At 32.8% G+C, this 15211-nt stretch overlaps 1 protein-coding gene across 1 annotated transcript; it reads right to left on the bottom strand.

Moving 5' to 3' along the window:
• Window positions 1-4515: 4515 nt before the first annotated feature.
• On the bottom strand, window positions 4516-6928 carry LOC145167696 (RWD domain-containing protein). The gene is made up of 7 exons (XM_079086933.1): window positions 6623-6928; window positions 6130-6168; window positions 5913-6050; window positions 5682-5827; window positions 5486-5586; window positions 5144-5256; window positions 4516-5068 (listed from the first exon to the last, which is right to left on the bottom strand). The coding sequence occupies exons 1-7, from the start codon at window positions 6761-6763 to the stop codon at window positions 4709-4711; spliced, it is 1038 nt and encodes a 345-aa protein (XP_078943059.1). The 5' UTR covers window positions 6764-6928; the 3' UTR covers window positions 4516-4708.
• Between the last annotated feature and the right edge of the window lie 8283 nt (window positions 6929-15211).

Here is a 15211-nt window from a genome sequence, read left to right as displayed (position 1 = left end):
AAGATATCAAATCTTCTCATGTCATTAATTAAACAATTAAAACGATTGAAAGATTGAGTTAGAGATTCATTCCTTTGAGAAAAGAAGTGCTCATATTTGACGGTAAGGGGATAAGCAGACCAAAACACCAGTATTGTTATCTTAACGGGATCTAACCCGGTCTACTACACCACCAACATAGTTGTCAAACCGAGCGTCGATGGTGGTGACGAGACCCTACACATTCCTCGTTTATGGTTTCTATTCACTGGAAACAATGGCAGCGGTGTCGAGATCTAGGGTTTGTTCTAAATTGTTTTGACAGTAAGGGGATAATGGGTGGGAGATGGGAGGCTTTAGGTGACGAAATCCTACACCTTCTCCGGTTGTGGGTAAGAGGTTGTCGGCGGCAGATCGGATGTTTCTGGCGGCGGGTCGGAGGACTCCAACGACTTTTTATTTTATTTTGAGAAGAAAGAGAAAGGAGAGATATATCAATGGATGATGAACGTAGGATGAACGTGGGGTGGGGATGTTTTTTATCTTTTATTGTAAAATAAAAACGAGCTAGCATAAGGGGTAACCCTTTTACACCTTCATTTTATTCAAAGTGTCTATTAGACCCGACAAAACTCATTTTATGCCCTTATAAAACCAAAAAAAATGTTTAATGACTGATTAGACCAATTCTCAAAACTTTATAGGGCTATAGTTTAAAAGTATCTATTTGAGACAAGTGTGATTTTTGAACAGCCAAAAAAAAAATTAACCCCATTCTTATACAAATGTTTTTTATCCAACTTTTTGTCTTGACTCCTAGTACACCACAAGCTATTCATTTTTTTTCATTGTTCTTACCCTTTCTTTTCAACAACACTTCAAGGTCTTTTTTACAAAATCCTGAAACGCTTATATAATGTATCATACTAGGTTATAACTCGTGTAATACACGGTTGACAGAATAAAAATAAAGACTAAAAATCATAATAATTAATCATAACTTTGCAAAAAGTTTCTTTTATACAACATTGAATGTTATCTGTAACTATATCATGGTTATTTTTAATCTATTTTTACTTTATATTAAAATACCATTTCTATTAGAAGTACATTGCTATAAAATGCTTTGAAAATGCAATTTTTGCAACATTTTCACCTTACTAAAACAATCTCATTTTGACCAAAATATGTTCGATTTACACAATTTTTACCAAATGCCAACACAAGCTATATTTTTACCAATTTCACTTTGTCAAATAGTCCCATTTTACAAGAATGTGCTCATTTTAGTCAATTGTACTTGATATAAAAATGTTCGTTTAAAATGCTATAAATTGTTTTAAAATGCTATTTTTGCATGTAAAATCAACTTTAAAAAAAAAAAAAAAAAAAAAAAAAAAAAAAGAACCATTGTCACCTTATGCCAAAACAGCCATTTTTTACCATAAAAAAGTAGAATGCCATAATAATTTGGAGAAAAAAATAAAGTATAATGCAATAATAATACTTTGTCGTTTATTACAATGTAGGATGCCATAATAATAATAAAAAAAGAACACCATAATAATTTGGAAAACAGAATAAAGTAAAATGGTGCAATTAGGTAGGTTTCGAGCCGGTAATTCCGTAATAACAATAAAAAAATTAAAATATATCTGTCAAATTTATCAAAAAAAACATCAAAATGACTAAATTGACAAAAAAAAGTGTCATAATTGTCATTTTTTTGGAAAAAAATCTCATTCATTCATTCCCTGTTATACAAATTACTGGAATGCTCCCTCTCATAAATAAAAATATTTGAAGGATGGCCCCTATTTAAATTTTAAAAAAAACACATGCAGCATCCTCTTTAAAAATTACACTTCAATCATCCTGTAACATATGCAAAATGGATTAAGAGGAGGGGTAATAATGTAATTGTAACGTATGCAAAAATGGAGTAACAGGAGGGGTAATAACGTAATTGTAATTCCTCCAAAAACACTTGAGTACATACACAAATATCAGCTCATTCAATAAGCAACAATATATTGTTATTATGGGGTCATGTTTATTGTATCATCCTACTGTGATACTTATCATGAGGATTATAACATTCTACTTTCAAAATAATATCGTTGTACTTTGAATCTATGATGCTATAATTGAAAATCACCTACACAGATACAACAAAATACATGCACGAATAAGCAATCGATTCTATAAACATAAACATGTTATAATTTTATTAACGGTAAAGAAAAAGGGAAAAATGAATAATGCAAGAACATGTAAAGATATAATAAAATTGAACAAAATTACTAACCTTATATGGACCACCAATGATTATGTGTTTAACCTTATATGGACCCTGCATATTAGAAAGAGATGTGTAACGCCAAATTTAGCAAACTTAAGCAGAAAATGATTAATTAAAGGGTACTTTAGAGTGCATATCATAAGAACAACAAACATGTCAATATTTCAACACCGAGATATACCCAAATAAATATACCATTCTGATTCTGAATGGATGCAAGAGCTCATGTATAAGGGTCACACCAATAAACTAAATATCTAAAACAATTTTATAAGCATAAGAGACTAATAGTAAGTGATTGTGATTGTGTGTCAAAACGAAAAAAAAACAGCAAAACCTACACATATGGATCTTTGAAGAATTTGTTTTACCTTTTGACTGAGAGAGTGAATTCTCGGATTGATCATAGCAAGATGATTGTACCTGAAATAATTAAACCCAATGACTAATAACTTCAATCTCGTCTTCAAGAAACCAAAAGAAGCAAAAGATGGTCTGAATGCCAAAAGCAAATCAAGTATTTCAGTCAAAGAAGAGCAAATATACCTACAGTGTGGGTTTATGATTTTTTTTCCATGGTAAAGCCTGGGTGATAGCGACAGTTGGGGATCTATGGTTTTTAAAGAGAGTAGCGGCGACGATGTCTAGGGTTTTCTTTGACGGTACATTACTTATTAGAAAAAACTAAGATGAAAACGTTGATGACAAGGTTATGTTTTCTATCATGTTGAAGGGTGAGTGACGACGAATATGGATGAAAATCAAATTGGATTTCCTTCAAGATTAATATATGTGTGAAAATTTAGAACCAGGTCCTGAGATTGATGAGGTTTTTAAAGAGGGTGGAGAGAATAGGGTTTATGGTGAGGGAGGATGGCGGTCTCAAATTCCGGTGATCAGTAGCTGATATATCGGCCACAAATTGGAAAGTCTTATCAGTTACCAGACGAATTTGATTTCAAAATTAGGAGTGGCAATTTTGGAAATTCAGTTAGATGATAGGAGCGGGAAAAATTCGATGGGGAGGCTTAGAGAATGTCATGTGCCAAAAATCTACTTATTTATTAGATTATGGGATGGGATGAGATTAGCAATAAGAGAAAAACCATTTTTGTTTGTTTGTTTTCTTTTTTTTTTTTTTTTATCTTTTACCAGGCCGAGAAGGCGAGAACTAGATGTTGAAAATGAGTGGGCCTGAACCTCATTCTGATGCTGAATGTATTGGGCCAAGACTTTTATTCAAGACATTATCAAGTTCACTTTCATTCCCAAAGTATTCACACCTTAATGAAATAGTCAAAGATTTCTATTTTCACATTCTTATTTTTTTTTTGGAAACGGCAAACGAATTAAGTGGAGCCTACTCGCAATATTTCAACGAGCACCCCGGGTTCGAGCTCCTTTACAGGGCAAACCCAGTCCCCATAGGGATTTTCAGGGAAAAATTCCTCACATATGGCACCACAAGAGGTAGTTTAAGGGAATAGAGCTCCCGACCTCACGCCCCACATGGGTATAAAACCCGGTGCATCAACCCAGCTAGACTGGACATCACTTGCATTTTCACATTCTTATTAACCAGAGTTAAAACTGCTTACAGTTTGATGCAACTAAACACAAGCTATCAAGACTATACAATATACATAAACTGAAGTATCCTAATTTGCCACTTGTTTAATGGAATTACGTGTATATAGACAAAATATTAACGTCTCATTAAATTCATATAGCAACGTATACCCCTTTTTGTTACTTTTTTTTCCAAAGTTACGAGTTAAATGTGTTCTAAGACAAACGAAAAAAAAAAAAAAAAAAAAAAGGGTTTGTTTGGTATGAAGGAATGAAATCATAAAAGCTTGTAATGAACAAAGTAATGGTACGAGGGAATGAAATCATATAGCTAGGAACAAAATTAAATTAAAATAACAAATAACAAATACAAAATGTTATTTTATAAAAATAATCTTGGATCAAATAAATTATATTTCAACATGTTTCAGGTCATTTGAAATATACATTATATATACTATGTCAAATAGCCAATCTTTTTATTACTTTGAAAATTGGTTGCAAAAACAAAAACAAAAATAAAATACCACGAATCTTAAAATCTTAAAATAGAATTATAATAAAAGATCTAATTATATTCAGAAAATAACAAAAAGGGTTAATTTAATTGAAATATTTCAAGATTATATAAATAAAAATAACTAATTCTTATAATGTATCAGAAATTAAAGAAAAAAAAAATCAAACAAAACTTTTACATTCCGAACACCACCTTGAAGGTTAATTTGCCTCGCAAGTCAGGGACCTATTAGGTACAAAACCCTTAGTTGAAGGACCAAATGCGCAATTTTCACAAGTAGAGGGACAAAATTTGTAGTTTTCTTCCACGAATTTAAAATTTTGAAAAACACACATTCACTAAACATTTCCATTATCTTTAACAACCCATTGTCTACTATTATTATTAACTTGAGTTCTTGAATTCCTTCCTCTATACTTGCTTCTCGACCCTGAGCTTCTCCGGTGACTACCACTCGGCTTATTCGCCGGAACACCACTATCCGTCTCAGATTTCGCCGCCTGTTCTCCGGCGGTGGTGGTGGTGGTGGGGCGGGGAAGAAACATTCCAGGCATGAGAACTTCAGCCTTTTTTGGCTCGATTAAGCCATTGTTCTCCTGTTGTAGCTTCATTGTAGCCTCGAACTTTTCTCGCCTTGTGTTTTCTGAATCCGAATTAAGAATCGTATCGTTTTTTGTATCTTCGGTGTCATCGAGATTCTGAAAGTCAAATCCAAGGGTAAAATGGTCATTTACTCACATGAAAAAAAAAAATTATATTTTTTGTGGACATACCAATTGAGAGTAAGTCCCCACTAAGTTGAGCACATGTTCAATGTCTTTGGAATGGAACACTTTTCTACATACAGGGCAGATTCCCATTCGATCTTCCATGTTTTTTTGCATTTCTGTTCAATAAACATATTAGTCAAATGTCTAAAATACCCTTTTTACTAGTGACAGAAAGAAAAAGGTGATCCACATTTTTATTGTTGCTACAATTGGGAGAAACTTTGATATGCTTTTTGTGAATCTGTAGGGCCCACCCTTGGTACCCTTAAGTACAATACTTTTGGTCAACTTATAGTCAAATAAAAGCATATAATAATACATTTTTAATACCCTTAAGTAGAATACCTTGTTGAGTTTTAATCTGGTGTGCATGTGTAGATGAATTAGCATGATGATTAACTTCTGGATGCATTTGGAGCCAATTCCACCACCTGATAATGCACTCACTGCATAAGATGAACAAAATTAGAGTTCATAATTCACAAAGACATCATTTGCTTTTGCTCATAAGAATTTAGGGAAGAATAAGATATTTATTTACCAATGGAAGCAATGGAAACAAGACATTAATTTCATAAAAGGTAGAGAATTATTCAAAGCACCCTCTTCATTAACAACCAAAGGAGATAAACACAAGGGACAATCTCCATCAGGGTGATTCATGCTAGTGAGCTTCTCAACTGCTTCCTAGTAAAAATTCAACTACATCAATAAAGATTTATTTGCTAAAAATTAAAATAGATCCTTACAGAATTTTTAATGACAATGATACCTCACAGAGTGCTACAAGCATTGAGTTTGAAGAGAGTTCACATGCTTTTTCATGGATACTAGTTATGAGATGCTTTTGTCTTTGTTCATCTAAACCCTTGGATTCTATAATCATAATTTCTGGAGGTTCATCTGGATACTGAAGTTAAAAGAAAGAGAATAAAGGAAATCATAACCTACTTTCACCATGCTATTGATTTAAGTTAAACTACAAATACCTTAGAGCTTGCTTTTATCCCAATAACTGCTTCAACAAACTGCAAAGAGAAACAAGAACATGAGTGTATTTGAGATTTATCACTATCAAGAGAGATTAAATAAAGGATGTCAAATAATTTTAACTGGATGTTAAAAGGAAATAACTAATGCAAAGTTGCAAACAAAATTTGAAGCTCTCTTGAGGTTTCTGGTACGTTTAGTAACCCTAGGGGGAAATGAGCAATGTTCATTCACCATAGATATTAATCATTAGTTCATTAGTTCATTATAGAATACACAACTCCAGCTCTTTCATCTAATTGGCACGAAATCATCACATAGCTCAAAAAAATAAGAATTCACACATGTACATACGACCTTGTACAACTAGCTTTATAACAACTGCAATAAATTTTGAAATTTACTATACCCAGCACAAATTAGCTCCTTTTCGAATGATCGATGGAGTATATCAGCAAGTAAAAAAGGAAACTGCGAGATCTTAATAGAAACCTGTTGAGAGGAAACATCGGCGGTTCGAGGCTTGATTAGAAGGTGGAGATGAGGAGGGTACTGTGCGAGAACTACGCAATCGTCGCCATACACCGATTCTGCAGCTTCAACTTCGATCAATACCTCCTCTTCTTCTGCCATTAGCGCCTGATTTTGTGGGGATTTTCACCCCAAAATCTTTGGAATCAGTCTGGTGGTCGGTGTGTACGTATATGCCTCTTCTGCCGTGCAAGGTTGATTTTGCTGATGAATCCACAAATAGTCCCCAAATTTGAGGCCTTGAGGGCACGATGCATCTTTTTTTCGAATATCTGCGGATCCATTTCTAAAAGCTTTCTTTTTTTGGATTATTTGCTTGTAACTTTTTATAACTTTTACGCCTTGAGTTTTTTTTTTTTTTTTTTTTTTTTTTTTTTTTTTTGTACTTTTTGTAAATTCATTAAAAGAAAGGGAATGAAAATATTGTCAAAAGGGAAGGGTGGGGAAGGAAAATTTATGTATTCCGTGTTCCCAAGTTCGAGTTCGAAGTAAATTAAAGGAAAATTTTAAGTTTATGTGTTCGGAGTTAGGAGGGAAAAGAAAAGAAAATTAAAAGATTACAATTATACCCTTATTTACACATCATGTATAGAACATATAAACAATACGAATCAACTACATTGGGAATCAAAATCAACCAAAAACTTTTAATCAAACAATCAACTAATGTAATAAACTCAAGTCAACAAAGAAAAACTAGAAAATAAAAATTTCAACTCTTACAAATAAAGTCCAATGCAAACTACCATAAAAAACAAAAAAAAAAACATAAAACTTCAAGATATGACTCACTTTTTAGCTCCATCCATCATCTTTCTTAGAAAGATCTTCCGCATCTTCATTGAAGAACTAAAAATGGTCCTAGCATCGGCTTGATTACGCGACAAATATATGAAAGCATCTGCAAATTCATCGACATCCAACCCATCAACTCTAATTATTTCTCAATTTCCTCACATGTATAGTCACAAAATTTGTTCCCTTCCCTCATAACATCAACGATTTCTTTAAATGTTTGCACAATATTGTGTTCAAAAGATTCTGGTTGAGGTTCAGGTTCAGGTTCAGCAACTACTTCATCTTCATCTTGAAGTTTTCTTTCTAGTTTTCTTTTTTTACTTTTTAGCTTCTTGGCCTTTGAACTCTCATCGGGTGAAACATATGTTGCTAACACTATTTGAATGTCATCATCATCATCTTTGTGTTTGTTATCTAGAATTACATCATTATTTGCCATTAGTTTATCCACATCAGCAACTTTTTCTATTTTAATTTATGTGGATTTGCTTAACCGGGCGTTTTTTTCTTTGGCTGTTTCCGCTTTTGATCCCGATGCTCTATCATCTAAAAATAACATCACTAATTGATCATAGTTTGAAATTTTCGTGGTCCTAAATGCAGCTGCGTCAGCCTGTTTATAAATAAACCCAAAAATTAATTAGTAAAGTTAATGGTACGAAAAATATATAAAACAATAAATCATATGTAACACCAACACGTACACTAATTAATTGTTCCCATACTTCCTCCTCTGCTTCAATGTATTTTGTTTGAGAATTCTAGGAGAACCCACTCAACGAAGTACTCCGATACATATCATACCATTTACTAAAATTACATTTTAAAGTTTTCATTCGATTTTTTAGTTGATATTTTGTAATAGACCTATTAAACTCTTTACTCATCCCTGCAATCATGTTCGCATAAGCTTGCGAAGTGAATGTACCATTCAGCCGGTTACCTATTTGATCTTCATTTATTAGAGCTTCAACGAGAACGTTATCCATATGATCTGCCCATGTCAAATTTTCTTTTTTCACTACACTTCCATCAGCTGCCCTTTTGGTCATGGTCGCTCTGTACATACAAAGATAGTATAACGAGCCATACATTGTTAAAAAATTGGACAAATATATATATATATATATATATATATATATATATATATATATATATATATATATATATATATATATATAAGAATAAGAGGGCTCATAATATAAATAACACCATCAAATAAATAAATTGCAAATGTCACTACAAAATTAAACTAAAATAACATAATGAACTAAAATCGACATATTATTGATCTACTATAAAACTAATTAGACATATCTATATCATTGTTTGGTTTCAACAAGTCATCATCCCACATTTGAGTTGTAATAGCGTTCCTCAATTCCTCAGCCTCGTTACTACGCAAACGTCCGTTATTAACATCATGTCTCACTTGTTGTGGTTGTTCATCCAACACCTCTTGTAAGACTTCATATTCAAGTTTTTTGTCACGATCTTCGTCGAGTAAAAAATTGTGTAAGATGCAACATGCCACAAAAATGTCTGATTGTGTGTCACACGAGTAAAAAGGTTCATGTGTACTTTTAACGATTGGGAACCTTCTTTTTAGAACACCAAATGCCCGTTCTATCGCGTTACGTAAAGAAGCATGTCGAAGATTGAACAACTCTCTTGCGTTCACTGGGAGGTGAGCAGAATACTCTTTCAAATGATTCCTAACACCTCTATATGGTGTCATTAGTTCAAGGGTATGAGGCAAACCGGCGTCTACCAAACAATATCGTCCTATAAATAACATGTAATTAATTTTCTAATAAACGAATGCACACAAAATTAAACTACTTAATAGAAATTACCCCTAGGAATTAGTAGTTTATCGTCTCTTTTAAGTGCATCTTTCACTATCCTTGAGTCAGAGGCAGTACCCTCCCACCCGGTTAAAACGTATGTAAACTTCAAATCAAATGAACATGCGGCTAAGACATTTATCATAGGGTAATCCTTGCGACCACGATATCTAGCGACATCCTTATTGGGTAATTTTACATGAACGTGTGTCCCGTCAATTGCCCCTACACAATTCTTGAAATAGGGATAAAATCTCTTTTTCTCTTGAATTTATTTCGGGACAACATCCCCTATAGGTTGTTGAATGTAGTAACTTTCTAATGCTATAATTGCACGAAGAACTCTATTGAAGCACCTACTTGTTGTAGATTTAGCGTGTCCATACATGAAAGAGACCATGGTGTTTCTCATATCGTTACCTATGATGTGAAGAAACCTTGAAACATGTTCTTCAACAGACATGCGTTGTGTAGGTCGCAGGCCACCGTCACGTTGTAAGATAGTACACAACTTTGTAAAAGCTAGCTCACTCACACGAATAAGCTCATGACATTTCCCACCTTTTACAAGTTTGTGTAATAGTTGTTCTCGTTCAAGTTGACGCTTTAATATTTCTTCCTTACTTAGTAAATTATGATTACTTTTTTTCGAAAGTCTACAATGTATTACAGTGGCCATGAACATTAGAGTAACCACTAGCCTTCGTCTTTTTTCCCTCATCATCATCTTGGCTGGCCATGGCACTCTCCTAATACTAAAATACAACTTAAACACAATAATAGATGGATGAGTAATGCAACATAAAAAAGCATGACTTCGGCTAGACACTAAACTATAAATCCTAATATGAAAAAGATTGAAATAGGAACCGATCATTTGATCAAGAAAAAAAGAAAAAAAATCCAATGAAAAAGAATACAAATTAAATATTAACTATTGACTTCCAAGTCTTTCATCATGATGATTAATGATAATATTACATAGCAGAAGAACTCAAGATATCATAAATTTTATAACTTGTGTGCCTATTACCTAAGATCTTCAAGGATTCAACATGTGCTCTTACAGGTGGTCTGAATATGAGCACCAAACTTATACACGTGGTTTGAATATGAGCACTAAACCAGATGTGGTTACATTTATTAGTATGCTATCATCTTGTAGCCATGGAGGATTACTCACTCAAGGAAGAAGCTACTTCAAAGAGATGGAAACCATGTTTGGGGTTAAACCAAGAGTGGAACATTATGCTTGTATGATTGATTTACTTGGAAGAATTGGGGTTTTGGATGAAGCTTATGAGTTGATAAGAGAAATGCCAATGGAAGCGGATAAACTTGTTTGGGGAGCGCTTCTTAATGCGTGTAGGATGCATGGTGATGTTGAATTGGGTAAAATTGCTACTGAAAAGCTTCTTAAGTTGGATCCAAATGATAGTGATGTTTATGTGATTATGGAAAGTTTATATGCAAGTAGATGTAAATGGGATGAGGTAAAGAAGATTAGAAGTGTAATGAGAGGGAATGGTTAAGAAAACACCAGGGTGTAGTTATTTACAAGTGAGGGTGTGTTTCATGAGCTCTTGTCTACTGATAAATCACACCCTCAATCTGAGAATGTGTATCAAGTATTGAGTGAAATAACATCACTGTCGAGGTTGGATTGGAACAAATTAGTTTAAACGAGAGTAATTGTAATTGAGATATGATAATCAATTTATATGTTTAACTAAAACTTGTAAAATATGTGCATATATATCAAACATTCACATGAACTGGTTGATTTACTATCAAAATTGTATTGTAACTTCAACTGATCAGCACGTTTTGCACATTAGGAACATCATGCAGGTAGAAGATGAAGAAAAAGAAATTGTATAGAGAGGATGAAGCGTACCTGATCAGATGGGTATGTGATCAGATGGGTATGGCGTGAATATGAGCAGGACGAGGGAAGTTGAGCAAGACGATTATAGGAGACTTGCGGCTACGTGATCTTTTATTAATAGGGTTGAGGGTGTAATGGTCCATAATAAGATCAAGGATAGATACGTTCCAATTTTCTTCCAGTTTCCGTCCAATTTGGGAGGAAACTTTGGAAGGAAAATCAATCCCCAAAATCCTTTCCTTCCCCTCACTTTCCTTCCATTGATTAAACTCGGGAACACGAGTTTCCTTCGAAATACCTCACCTTCCTTCTGTATCCCTCCCTTTCTCTCGTTAACCACAACTCGGGAACAAGCTGTTTATATAGTGATATGGTCAAGTTTTAAATCAAAATCAAACCGCAAACAACATGTATTAGCTTTTGTAATCTTAAAACTGTAATGTGTGGTTTTCAAATGATGCAGTTTCAAGTTGTGCGATTTCGGTTTTAAACCACATAATGATCGCGACGTGATTATCAGGATTTTTGGGGTTTCGAGAGTGAGAGGAGGTTGCCAATATTTCTACTATGGTGCGATTTTAAAACCACAAGAGACTAGAAATGAAGAATTTTTTATTAAACGTTTAACCTTTAGCCCTTTCTTTACCCGACACATGTTAGAAACATGAAGCAATTTTTTTTATTTTTTTAGTTGTTTAGCTCACAATCAAAAGTTCGTTGAAATTATAGTCTTGGTCCACAAATACAACCATAGCCGAGACTGTTGGGCTATTATGAGTTATTATTTTGCATTTGATATTTTGTTTCACCAATAAAATATGACATATTACGTTAATCCTACCAACCGTCTTCTAAAAAATCGTCAAAGATTAGAAAATTGGCCAAAATAGTCATAATTTTCGTAGGTCAACACCTGCAAAACTCTAGGTGGCCAACGATTTTATTTCGTTTTTTAGATTTTCGAAGACGTACACCTGCATAAATCTAGGTTTTTGCAGTTAGTTAGTGACCTATGAAAAGTTTAGTTATCTGCAGAAATCTATCAGAAACATGTACTTTTTTTTTAAAAACATGTGTTGTCATGTCTAGTGGATTGTGAATATCAGAGTTCGTACAGCGAAAATCCGTACAATGTATTAAATGGTTATTTTAAAGATATCAATTTTTTTAAAAAAAATATCTACCTTTCTTTGTTTGGATTTGTTAGCAAACTTTTCCATATTTGTTGGTCTGGTTTTGTTAGCAAACTTTTTCATATTCGTTTGCTTGGATTTGTTAACAAACTTTTTCACATTTGTTTGTCGCTTACCCTTTTTTATTTTGTTAAAGACATGACTTAAATTATTCAAGATGAGTATTTTATTGTTCCTTGTATCGGTGGTTCATGGCGGTTAGAAAAATAATGAATTTACATACGTTACAACGTTTGTTATAAAATTTGGTTTTGAAATTTTGTTCGATATACGTTTCCCATATTTATTAACTCTGGAAAAATAAATGAAAAGTTTGGAAGATATACCTAATATAAATTTGTCTTTCCAACACCTCATAATGAAGCATGTTATAGAGATAGACGATCAGGGTGATGTGGTGTATTTAAAAAAGATTATTCTTCAACTTTAAACTCCTATACGTCTATATTTGTTGGATAAGATCCAGTTGAAGAGGCACATATTGTTCAATATAATGTCATAAATCGATATTTTGTTGGTGGGAACCTAATATAAATTTATCTCTCCAACTCCTCAAACGATGCTTGGACTTGGTTCCTTAGGAGATTGAAGAAATGCCTTAGGGGCACTAGGGAAATCGCCTTCATAAGTGATAGCCCTTAGTATTGGCTTCTCATATTCATATCATGTGTATTATTGCAGGAATGTAGCTAAGAATTTACGGGTTATGATTGGTTACAACAGAGTAGTGGAACTTTTGTTTTGGCATACATGCAAAACTTATAGGATGTATGATATTTATATGTGTTTGGGTAGACTTCAACATGCAATCATCAATCAAATTAACGAGAATGAACTTTTTTGGCTTGACAATATTGCTCTTGTGAAATGGGCAAGGGCCTTTCCCTTATAATCCATTTTAATGTAATGACATTTGATATTCCCATGGTCATGAAAAGGTTATCGGTGGGTACATAAGATTTACCGATAACGAAAGACATTAAGGTTGTCCGTGAGGCGGTTCAACATATGTTTGAGAGTCAATTCAACATGTGTAAATGCATATTTATAGATTATTTATCGTTATTTAAGGATAACTACTTTTAGCATTTAATGACAATAATGTTATTTTTGCGCAGGGGAGTTTTTCCTGATCCCGCACATTATTCTAAGAAGATGCTTCATAAGAGGATGCAAAAGTATAAAGTTTGTCAGGCAAGACATGTCTCTAGCTTCGTCTTTGAAGTTACAAATATTTTATAGACTGGATTTGTATATCTCGATCGCAGGACCTGTACATGTGGGGAATGATAAAAAAAAAAGTTGTATACTTTGTGGGCACGTGATAGAGGCGCTAAGATCTTTTATCGTGTAAGACATTCACTAACTAGTTAATTTTGATTTGACTTCTATAATGTACTAAGCTACATATAGAACTGATACGGTGAATCCTCTTACACTGCGTCCTCAATGAGAATTATCAAACAATGTAATAGTCGTGTTTTGTAACTGAATAATTTAGGTATGCATTTGTAATATGGAAGAAAAATCACTACTTTTTTATGGTCACATTACCCATTTTGTAACTGGATAATTAAGGCTATGTGTTATACCCAAATTATAACAACAAAAACGTATGTGGTTTGCAGGTTTTTTTAGATTTTCGCAGATGTACACCTACGAAAATCTTAGTCATTTGCAAAAGATTTCAAAAACATGTATTTTCTATGAAAAAAGGCATGTATTGTCATGTCGAGTGGACTACAAAGATCAGAGTCCATACTATGAAAATTCGTACAATGTATTTAAAGGTAATTTTATAAGATATCATTTTGTTTAAAAAAATTCACTTTTCTGTGTCTGGTTTTGTTAGAAAACTTTTCCATGTTTGTTTGTCTGATTTTTGTTAGTAAATTCACAATCTTTATCCTTTTTAGTGTTTTTATAAAAAAATATGATTTCAAATATTTCAGATGAGTATTTTATGGTTGTTTGTATAAGTGATTCATGCAGTTAGAAAATGAGGAATTTATATATGTTAGACCGTTTGTTAACACCCATATATTGAAGTATGTTATAAAGATGGTTGATTAAAATAAGTTTATGCCAAATGTCATATTTCTATATTTCTAGAGGTTTATCTTTACTTTCGTGGTGCATTCTAAGCATGTCATATTTCCTATGTGAATACAATTACCGATTTCTCTTACAAAGGTTATTTAAATTGATTTGAAGTGGTTAGATGATTTAAATTATATAGTTTTTGAAATTATTTGGATTTATTTGAATACAATACAAGGATCCACAAATCAAAAAATTATTTTTTATTTTAAATTAGATAATATACATTCACTTATAGAGGTCTTAGCCTTATTAATTTGGTATTTAAATGTTTAATTAATTAATTTCATATTATATTAATTTTTGTGACTCATACCATATTCCATATTATACATTCTATGTATATGGACTAATAATTAGTTGTATAATCGTTAATCGTCTCCTGCAAAATATATATTAAATTTGAATTTTGAAATAAGATAATTGATATGTTTTCATGTGAAAAGCCGATAATTTTTCGGTATTTTTTTCGAAAGAGAAACCGATAATTTTTCTGTTGATTGCTTAGGATCCTTTTTTGGAAGAAAATGTTTTCCATATTCAAATCAGTCTATAAATATCATTGGTGTTCTACATCTTATTCTCACGGTTTTTCGAAGAAAATGTTTCAAGCATACGAGTAACAATTGTCTTCTTTTCCAATTTCCTTCTTGACTATGATCTTCTTAAGTCGAAAAATGTGTAATTTATCTTCAAATTCTTTGTGCTCTCTTAGTTTTTCTTT

This window comes from Lactuca virosa, chromosome 3, assembly GCF_052849685.1.
Source record: "Lactuca virosa cultivar CGN04683 chromosome 3, Lactuca_virosa_CGN04683_v6, whole genome shotgun sequence".
Lineage (NCBI taxonomy): Eukaryota > Viridiplantae > Streptophyta > Magnoliopsida > Asterales > Asteraceae > Lactuca > Lactuca virosa.
Note: the sequence above shows the minus strand (reverse complement) of the source record. Positions and strands in the feature narration are given on the sequence as shown.